Genomic DNA, 10,310 nt, shown 5'->3' with positions numbered 1-10,310 from the left:
GGGGGAACGCCGTCGCCCCGCCGGGGGACAGCCTCACCAGCGAGCCGTACTTGTAGACGAAGAGGATCTCGAGGCCGTGCGGTCAGCATCGAGCAGCGCCAGCGCCGGCACCTGCAGCTGCGTCGTCAGCAGCCGCCGCACAGCGGGTTTCAGGTCCGGGAAGCCCTTGCCCTGCCGGCGGCCGGTGGCCGGGGACCGATGGAAGGCGCAGGGGGATATGCGCCGGCCATGGCTGGACGTGGCGGCGGCCCGGTGGCGCGCAGAGAGGCGCAGCTGTGTAACGGAACGCTCTGTCGCGTCCTATCCGGCTCGTGACGTTGTTATCAGCCCATGCGATCGGATGCTGTTCATCGTCATATCGCTCGTCGATGTCATACCATCGTCCCAATGGATGCCGCTCTCGACTAGCATTTATCGCTCGAAGATAGTACAGCTATCACCATCGCCACACAAAACACAGGATTACGCAATTCGCAAGCTGGCAGCTGACGGTCTTCACCGTAAAGAATCCTGCCTGGTGGCAGGAGAGGACGTATGACCACTTGTCCGCCGTCCTGCAGCGCAGGGCAGGCGTCCCATCGCCGTGGCGCAAGCGTGGCCGCGCCCCGCCGTCACGTACCGTGATAACGATGCCGGGCGGCAGGTGACGCAGAAGCCGGCTGTCCAGGATCTTCTGGAACGTGGCGTCCTTCTCGACCACCAGGATGAAGCGGGCCGAGGAGCGCACAAGCTGCACGTGTGGCAGGTCCTCTGGCACCAGCAGGCCTGCGGTGGCGGGTGGCCGGCACGGCCGGTGTGACGAACAGATCGGAAACTGACGGCTGAGAGCCACGTGTATGGGGGGGGGGGGGGGCAATGGCAGCTGGATGGCGCTGACATGGAATGCTTGGTGCTTGTGGTGCTGTTGTCGAAATGGTACATATCGCCGACCTTTAGTCGCAACCGACACGTTGATTTTCAAAATGTTGTTAGTCGAAACTAACATGCTGTTTTTTCCAAATCCCTGGTCTTCTACCTACCCATCTCTCCCATCGGCCTCCAACCCATCCTCCCACTCCACAGTTCGTCCCGCACTACGGAACGCTGTCGTTCAGAGACGGAGCACTCTCGTGACAACTCTGACGGTGTCGGCCTGCCATGTGCGCCCATCATAGAGGCATATCGTATTTGTCCACATCTCCTTCAAACTAATTCAGTCACCTGTCTCAATCCTGCTCCGCGTCCTACCGTGCGGCAGTTACCTCGCCTCACCCCCTCCCCCGCGCCCCCCCCCCCCCCTGCAGCAGCTACCCCATCCCAGCGTCCCACAGCGCAGCAGCTCCCGTGCTCCGTCGCCTCACCGTGCCGGGCGGCGGAACAGTCCAGCACCACGTCTCCGCTCCGCAGCACCAGGTCCCCCGCCACCAGGCCCTTAGACGTGGCGCGTACGTGCGAGCTTTGGCGCGGGATGGCCAGCAGGCGTGTGACGTCATCCAACAGAGCGTCGACAGCCCGCTGGCTGCCGAACAGCGCCACCTCCTGGTAGTAGATGTCCCTGCAACGGTCTCGAACCTGGTGCGGGTGTCCCGGGAGGCAGCGGGCTTTGGTGGTGAGTGGGATAACAAAGGCGGTCCAGCGGCACCAGATGCATGGCTCCTTGGGTTTTGGCGCATGAGCACGCAAGTCTGAAACAAACTTTTCTCCGAAGGCGCTCGACTGACCACAGGTTGGGGACGCGTTTAAAACGCAACATTCACACACTCATCACGAGAAGCATTCGCTACCGATCCGAACGTGGACCAGCACTTGCTAATTTGATACGCTGATAAAGTGATGTCATGCCTTTGAAATAAACACAACTTGCCACATCACCTGAAAAGGGAAAGTGTTAACTTTTTTCTGCAGTGCAGCAGCTCCGCAGTCAATCGTCCAACCACGCGTCACGCTTTCGTCGCATTGTTCAGCGCCTGCCACCAACAGCCGCTGCCGCTGAAGGCGTCTGCCGCCGCCGACACGTTCAGGCGGAGTGTGTCTCATCGCAACCTCACGCTGTGTACGATGAGTCTGTATCCCCCGAGCGGCCCACAGTCAGACCGGTGGTAAAAGGGACCCGCACTGCCCACCTTTTGGTGGAGTGGGTGTTGGTGGCGACCAGGTGGCGGATCTTCTCCAGCAGCAGCACCATCATATTCAGCTTGCTCTCCTTCCGCACGCGCATGTCGGCCCGAGGAGCCGCCGCTGCCGACACTACCAGATGGCCAGCTCTGAGGGCGCAGCGGTCTGTTAGACGTGCCACGCGGTTAGCAGACGTAACGAACCTTCAGTGATGCTTGGACACCATTGGCTCACGTGGACAACGTGATGGTTAAGGAGATGAATGGATGGTTCCCACTGCTTTACTTAATCCGTGATGAGGTTCTGTCGGCACTCCATTAGTATTTGTCATGCCACCGGTGAGGTGAGTTGTCGGTCACTAGTGAGGTGAGTTGTCGGTCACTAGTGAGGCGAGTTGTCGGTCACTGGTGAAGTGAGTTGTCGATCACTAGTGAGGTGAGTTGTCGGCCACTAGTTCGCAAATACGCAAACAGGAGAGAACAGCGCGTCACTGCCCCCGTGCTGACCGCCTTACGTCGCCCCTGCCCACCGCCCACCCTCCACCTTCACTCACGTGTCACACAGCCGCAGGTCCTGCCACCTAGTTTTCGCAGGGAGAACTAACTCAGGAGTTTCGCCGCGCTCCCGGCAGGCGGCGACAGCGGCGAGCAGGGCGTCGATGCGCCGCAGCACGGTGACCGTGTGAACGGGCCGCCGTGCGGCTCTGGGTGAGGGGTCAGTAACGTGACACCGCGGGTCACCGCGGGGGACGGATCGCTGGACTGGGGCTGACTCTCCGGAGGCGTGTGCTGGGGTGGTGAGGACGGGTGGAGGGTGGCGGCAGGAGAGTGGCGCTGGAGGACTGGGGAGTGGTTTTCTGGACGTCATGGGCTGGCATTCGGGAGACAGAGAAGACGTGTACGCGTTGAGAAATGGACCACTGGACAGCAGGGATTGGCCTGGGAGTGGCTGAGACTGAACTGTCGGTGACCGGGTTTGGAGGTCCGAGGACTGACTGCGGACGGCTGGAGACGGACACTGAAGACTGATTGGCTGAGACCGGGGCGTGGCTGGCTGGAACCGGGACGGCGTTGCTTCGGACAGGCCAACTCTGGTGACTGTGACGCAGCCAGTCGTGACGATGACGCCAGGTGACGTGCTTCACGCAGCGGGCTGCAGAGGGAGCCCGTCAGAGGTAGCTGGATGTCCGGATCGTCTTCCACGCCACTCCCGGGCGGAGGCTGGCCGCCGCATGGCGACAGGCCGTGCACTCTCCCGGCGGCGGGGTGGGCTCGGGAGACGGCGCGCGCCACTCGTCCACCTCCATGTGGGCACCATCCACACCCAGGCCTCGGCACAGGCCCGCTGTCGGTGTGGGAGGCGGTGACTGCAGACCACTCGCCGGCCGGCGCCGATCGCCCGCGGCCGCCGCTGAGCAGCGGCGGCCCGGGCCGGAGAGCGCCGCTGGCGACGGTCGCGGCTGCCTCTCACCGCTCCGAGACGCCAGCGTCCGCCCCGTCCAGCGCCGCTTCGGCGCGCCGGCCCTGCACCAGTCGCTGACCTCGGAGATTCAGCAGCTCGTCCACCAGCACTCTCCAGGTCGTCTCGGAGGCAGTCTAGCTCGCTCCGCGCTCCACTCGGCGGCCGAAGGTCGACCATTTCTTCGAGGTCATCCAGGAGTTCTTCCTTCCTGATATTTCCTTGGGTTAGTGGCGGCCCAACGTCAACTGGGTCGTGCAGGTCGTCAATCAGGCCCCCTCGTCCAGAAGATGGAGGCGGACGAATGGGTTCATCCAGGTCGTCTCTCAGGCCGTGGTCCGTTTGATGTGGCGCAACATGCTCCTCTGTCTCATCGAGGTCATCCAGTGGGCTGAATTCCGTGCCTGGAGGAGGTACAGCCTCTTCTACTGCCTCATCCAAGTCATCCACCAGGCCAATCGTTATGTCCCGTGCCAGTGGGAGATCCTGTGGATCGTCCAGATCATCTCGCAGACGCGCTAGATGACACCCAACAACGCCATCTTCCAACGGGACCGACAGCCCGCCGAGCGGGGGTACATTTCCTGTCAAGGAATGATAGGCGCGCGCAGCGCAGCGCGTTCGCGGCAAAAGCGTGGCATGACACGCTTCGGCCGCGGACAAGACTGACTCAGCCTCGGCAGAAGAACAATGGGCATTGAACTGACTGGAACAAAATGTGTGAGGGCCTGTGGGTTGGATGTGGCACGCCCCACTAATTTGTTCTTGGCCTCTTGACTCCATGCATGGCATTGCCGCTGGCTCGACAAGGTCGTCATATTCCATTCTTGTGCTGAACAGGCTCCTTTTGCTTGCGCGCCGTGAAAGTTTACGGTTGAAAATTGCTGAGTGTGGGGCAAAAGTGAAGACAGCTCGTAGTAACAACATACCCGCGCGACGCGCTCATACGGATTTGCTCCCCCTATCACTGCGTTGGGAACATTCAGTAGCGTAAAGGAGTGTTGCTGTCCCTACAGAACAATATTATTTATATCCAATTCATCATTTCAAATCAAACTTATTTCTGTGAAGCAAAACGGAACTTGTAAATTACATATCGTACATTTTTAAAATTTGTCTTGTAGCGATTATACAACATGTCTACCATTTTTTATGCACACACGAGCGTAATCAATCACTATTTTTATATTTGGTAAACCATTATCAGCTGATCGCGAAGGAAAACGTGTTTCCAAACATGACGCAAATGATACACAAATGCGCTGAAGAAACCTCGACCTGGACGTTAGATAGCCTTGCCCTTGACCTCAACAGTGCTTCGAGCTGTGGTTCCCTTGGCTCGGCCAGTCGGCCGATTCGCTGTTTCTTCCAACTGCCTCTCAGTGTCCCAAACAAGGCACTCTAAGCCTCTGAAAAAATACCCGGATATGGGGACTCATCGGGCCACAAGCGCATGTTTCAATCGTTGCGATACGACTGATATGAAGTGGGTGGCGACCAGGGTGAGTCAGCATGATGACGTGATCCAGGTAGACATAAGTCTATTATTATCCGAACCATGAGTGTAGGAACAGGGGGGGGGGGGCTAGGGAGCCATGCTCCCTCACTTTTCAAGGTGGGGGCAGCTTTGTGGACTGGCCCCACTTTTCAGATTAAGGTTGCGTTTAGTTTACTGTTCCACAGCACTGTACATACACGCCGATTCACCTAGCTCACCAGCCATCTTCCCCAAGATGTGTCATCTTTTTCGTCTGCTTATGGCCATCGCTTAGTGTTGCAGCCACAGACCGCCGCCGCGCGGTCTACGGAGACTGCAATGCCGGGCGTCGAGGCTGTTGTTGCTATGGCTTTCGAGCGCGCATGTTCAAAACCACATTACATAGTTTTTATCAGTGGTCAATTCTGACTGATTCTTGGGCATTTTAGGACGGACATGGATTAGCCATGTAAATACAAATTTGGAACCCTATTCCTCTACAAGTTACTTTCAGGGAGTTCTCAATATCTCTGAAGGACAAAAAACATGGAACTGAAGCCTATGTGGCAAGTGTTGGACCACTCACGGCGATCAGGGATGTCGTTGCGTAAATGAGGGTTCCTATGCTGATTCGGGGCCAACTGCGCGGGTCAGACGGCCTCCCGTGTCAGGTAGGGGAACAATGCGATATGATACATCCTTCTAACGGCCTCCGGATCGACCAGGAGATCCCGCCCCGTGTCGTCAGAATGCCAGCGCCGGAAGACACTTCGCGATGGGATGGAGTGGCCCTTCAGCTCTTGGCCGCAACCGGTAATATGCCCCTGGAGTCCTACTCAAGAGGCCCCTTGCCCGGAAGGAAATAAGGCGTCTCATTATTGTTAAGTAGAGTGGTGGTCTCATTATTGTTGAAGAGAGTGGGTCGAAATGAATTTGTTTAATGAAATGAACTAGGCTATCCCATGTTTGCCTGAGGACTTCCATTTCTTTCTAAATGGATTGGGGAAAAATCACATCATAAGGTTTAAACATGGTCGTCCGCAACCGTGAGAGCAAGGACAGCGATGGCCTGGATCGCAGCTTCCGTAAAACCGAACGGCGGTAAACCCCTCTCCCTCTCCCTCCCCCTCCCCCGGCCATCAGGCTTGCTTTCCAGAAAAAGTTCCTGGAGTGCGCCCTGAGCTTTGCCCCTCACTTTTTGAAAGGTTCCTACGCCTTTGATCCAGACCGCCTTTTTAAGACACTGGAAAGGCTGTTGACTCACTGTAGCAGTCACAAGTTACCAAACCTCCTCCCTTGGAAAAGAACTGTGAGTTCGATGTTGGGGGCTGATGACACTCCTCATGAAAGGGAATGCCAGGAGGTGAAAATGGTTTTGAAGTGACGATTTATGCCATTTTTACTCTTGTCCCGATTGAAAATGGCTACCAGTCACATAGATCTACAAACTAAGTGTGCACCCAGTTTACTTTTCGGTTCAGGGCTTCAAACCTCCTCCTACGTTTGTGAAAAAGGGTGCCAATCTGGGAGACGTCCACAATGGGGGGGGGGGGGGGGGGAGGGGGAGGGGGGCTAGGTTGGATAAGTGATCTCTGCTTCCCCAGGCTATCCTCGAAAACTTTATCCCTGCTTGAAATGTAATTATTTATTCAATGTTTTGTCAGCATTTAAACAATTATCTTGAATGTAATGAATCTTGGTCGCTGGAGATTCATACGAAAGTCAACGACGTGGGCAACGGGAAGGTAATGAGAAGTGAGGAGTGGAGTGGTTTAGCAAAGGTAGGCAATAAGAGTGAGGAGATATTAGTTCCATTGCCATCTCCACCTTTAACAAGATGTTCACTTCAAATAGCAGGAAGTTTGTGGTATTACGGTCCAATTGTACGAACGAGCGATGTGTGAGTGGCTTGGTGAGGGCCAGCGAGGAGAAATAATGGTGGGTGGTGGTAGAGGGCAGGAGGAAGAAGTGTGGTGCATAGAACGGGTGGCATAGATCAGTGTAGACGCAAATTTAGGGTGACGTGTAGATTGGAAGAGATGAAAGGAGCGCGGCGCGCGGGACGGGCGTAGTGCGTAGTGTAAGGTAAAGGGAGTACGGCGCGCGGAGGAAGAACAGTGTAGTGAGGGGCATGGAGAGAACGGCGCGGCGTGCCGAGTGAGCACCGGGTGTGCTGCGAAACATGTGGGCCAGCGAGGCGGCCCGCGGCGCGATGCGAAGCCTTCGCGCCCGGGCCGGGAGAGAGACCGGGCGTAGCGCTCGAGGGGGGGGGGGGGGGGGGGCATGGGGGATCACAGGTGGACATAACGGGTCTCGAGTGATACGTCGCAGGCCGCGGACGCGGTCCGCCCGGGAGATGGTCCGGCGAGACGAGGCAGGTAGTTGGAAACGTGGGAAGTGCGTCAAGCGCGAATAAGGGGGATGTGGTAAGAGGTGCATGGCGGAACTGGGAAATGCGGGCGCGCCGATCCAAGGGGACAACGCCGTGGAGACAGGAAAGGATGGACAGCGCCAATGGATGATGGGGCACTGGACCGTCGACTGGGACTGCATGTGATATATTTCACGGGACGATGTAGGCTGATATACGGCTCACTTTGTTAAGGTAAGTAAGACGAACGGTGGTGGAAGGGTGTATCGATTTTCCTCTGCCAATAATCCTTCCTGACACTTCGTTCCGAATTTTACTCGGATGGCTGGCACCCTAATTAAGCGAGCTTCATCCCGTAACCATGAGGAAAAGCAAGGAGTGGCGCGGAGCCAAGTGGCAGCCGGCTGTTTGTGTAAAGAGCGAGGAGACCCATTAGGGGCGAGTGAGTGTGGTATAGAATGTTGATTTATAAGTCGCATGTCTGTGTGTGTAGTCTCAGGCGTGCAGTGATGGGTGCGTGGCGAATGCCGAGCTGGAGGGTAGGGTGGAGTGTGCTAGCTTGAAGAGCAGAGGCGTTAAATTGCTAGCGGTTCCCACCGTACGTCTCAGCTGCCGCAGCGCCAGGCGTCTGTCACAGCGGCTGCAGCCCCAGCCGTCAGTCGCGGTTGTCGCAGCTCCAGCCGTACGCCTCAGCTGCCGCAGCGCCAGCCGTGTGCCGCAGCTGCTGCAATTCCGGCCGATCACCGCTGCTGCCGCAGCTCCAGCCGTCTGGTGCGGCTGTCACTGCTCCAGCCGGTGGCTGCACCTGCCACGGCTCCTGGTGTTCGTCGCAGCGGCCGCAGTCCCAGCCGTCAGTCGCAGTTGTCGCAGCTCCAGCCGTCTACCCACAGCTGTTGCGGCATTTGCCGTTTGTCGCAGCTGTCACCGTCCGCGCCAGCCGCATCGGTGGCATATGTTGATATTGCAGTGAGGGGAAATCGGTGAAAACCCAATAGTGGAAGTTCAAGTAAGGGACATGTTGATGTTTGATGTGTGAAGCTCACAGTGTGAACTAACTTGTATGTGTGCACTGTGGGAATGTGAGCGATCTGTATGGCAGCTCGGGCGTAGGTGAATGTTGTTTGCGCTGTGAACGGATTGTGAGAATCGCCATGGGAGAAAGCCACGATCCCGCCCGTCCCCGGGAGTGAGGGGTTTTTCTTCCTGCTCTCCGAGGAGGTGTATGTTATGTTATGTAATATGTTTGAAGTTAGTATAGAAATTGTTAATGCCAGCCTTTGGGCGCAGGCAAAGCCCCTATCGTGGCGAAACGGTGCTGCGTTATGGCGGCCTCCAGAATGCGAATGCACGTTCACACACATCCAGCTCTGAAGACTGACCCGCTTTCGCCCACCGATTCCATGCGTCCGGGGCCTCCTACCCGCGGGTGGCACGCATACTGTATGTGCCGGCCGGTAGGGATAGCTCTGCCCACACCTGTGAGCGTGCCTCAGGCTTGTAGATTGGAGAATCGGGGCACTCTGCGCCCCGGCCCCATCGGGACTACTCTCCAGGCAATCCTCTCCTCGGCTTAACTAATGCTCTGAGCACCCTGGTGCCGCAGAAGTTTTGACAGCAGTCTTGAGACTGTTACACATGGCTTGAACTCACGGTTGGGAGGCGCCGGTAAGCACGCTCAAGATCGCCCCAGAATCGATTCAGACAATCGTGCTCCCAGGGGACTTATATGCATGTGTGCGATCATCTTTGCCATTCTACTGCCGTCTTTGCCTACTCTCACCAATAAATGTTGCGTTGAATGAAATATTTACCGCGCGGGGTGCCGGACTGATCCGCGGTAAACGCTGTACAACATCGGCGACAGCGGCTGTATACGCTGTCCATACATCGGTGCGTCAGTCCAATACACCCGGGTGACAGGCGGAGCTATATTAGAGCAACGGTGAACAGAGGCTGAGTGTTGGTGCAAAGAAAGGTAGAACCCCGCGGCAAAAGTTAAGTGAATTGCCTTGAGCAGGGCCTTGCGATTGGTAAGAAGGCTCATGCTGTGAATTGACTATTAGATAAAGTATAAGGTCAACTTTTCCTGAGATTGAGGCTGTTTCAGCGTTGTATACTCATATGTACGTAACTATGCAGCGTTGAGACATGGAACGTAAAGAGGCGTGTTTCTTGTTCAGTTATGAGTACAATGGTATGCAGTAAGCTGGAAGTGTGTTAGCCATTACTCAAAGGAAATTTCATAAAAGAGCGTTTTGGTTGTGTACATAATACTGAACTTTGTGATACTGAAAGGGACTTTCGGCGATTGGCCGATTCCCGGCAGCGCGACTGGGCATGATTTTAATTACCATTTGGTTTCTTACGGTATCGCGGTACGCTGCTAGCGACAATCTGCCTGCAGGCATTTGGTCGGCGAACAAATAGCCACTTTTACCACCCCTAATGATTTGAACGCTAAGCTAAAATCAGGGTAGGTACCTTAACATATCGCCAAAATGCCTTCAGCCACTAGTTTCTGCCGCGATCGTTTTCACCGAACGATAATGTGCCTTTGTAAGATGGTACGCAGTGACAAATTCACAACGTAAAGCATAAACTGGTTGATGAACGCAAAATCAGCTGTATTATTCCTCACTCGTACACTACACACCACCCATACACGCGCTTCACATCGTGGTAACGCGCTCATTCGTTTCTATCGTCCACATTTGTGCAGTAAACGGCGTGAATGCATCACGCAAGGGGCTTCTGCGAGTTCATTGGTATTCTAACGAAAAGTGATGACTGGTGGAGAGTGAAGTGATTTACGAAATCACGCGGTGCAGGTGGTGTCAGACGTTGGCTTGTACGAACGTCGGGCACTGCACTGCTGCCAGCCTCTACACCACATACTGCGACCGAACAGCG

At 56.1% G+C, this 10,310-nt stretch overlaps 1 protein-coding gene across 1 annotated transcript in view; it reads right to left on the bottom strand.

Annotated features, from left to right (window-relative positions):
- LOC119110845 (meiotic recombination protein SPO11-like) overlaps nt 1–2,197 on the bottom strand; it is a 4,196-nt gene extending 1,999 nt beyond the window's left edge. The window contains exons 1-4 of the mRNA XM_037234724.1: nt 2,103–2,197; nt 1,341–1,534; nt 620–765; nt 142–171 (exon numbers count right to left, since the gene is read on the bottom strand). Of these exons, the coding sequence (XP_037090619.1) occupies nt 142–171; nt 620–765; nt 1,341–1,534; nt 2,103–2,197 (465 nt within the window). The remainder of the gene's footprint in view (nt 1–141; nt 172–619; nt 766–1,340; nt 1,535–2,102) is intronic.
- Nucleotides 2,198–10,310: the final 8,113 nt, after the last annotated feature.

This window comes from Pollicipes pollicipes, unplaced genomic scaffold (assembly GCF_011947565.3).
Source record: "Pollicipes pollicipes isolate AB1234 unplaced genomic scaffold, Ppol_2.1 Scaffold_7241;HRSCAF=8664_pilon_pilon_pilon, whole genome shotgun sequence".
Classification (NCBI taxonomy): Eukaryota; Metazoa; Arthropoda; class Thecostraca; order Pollicipedomorpha; family Pollicipedidae; genus Pollicipes; species Pollicipes pollicipes.
This window is presented reverse-complemented; position numbering and strand designations above follow the sequence as displayed.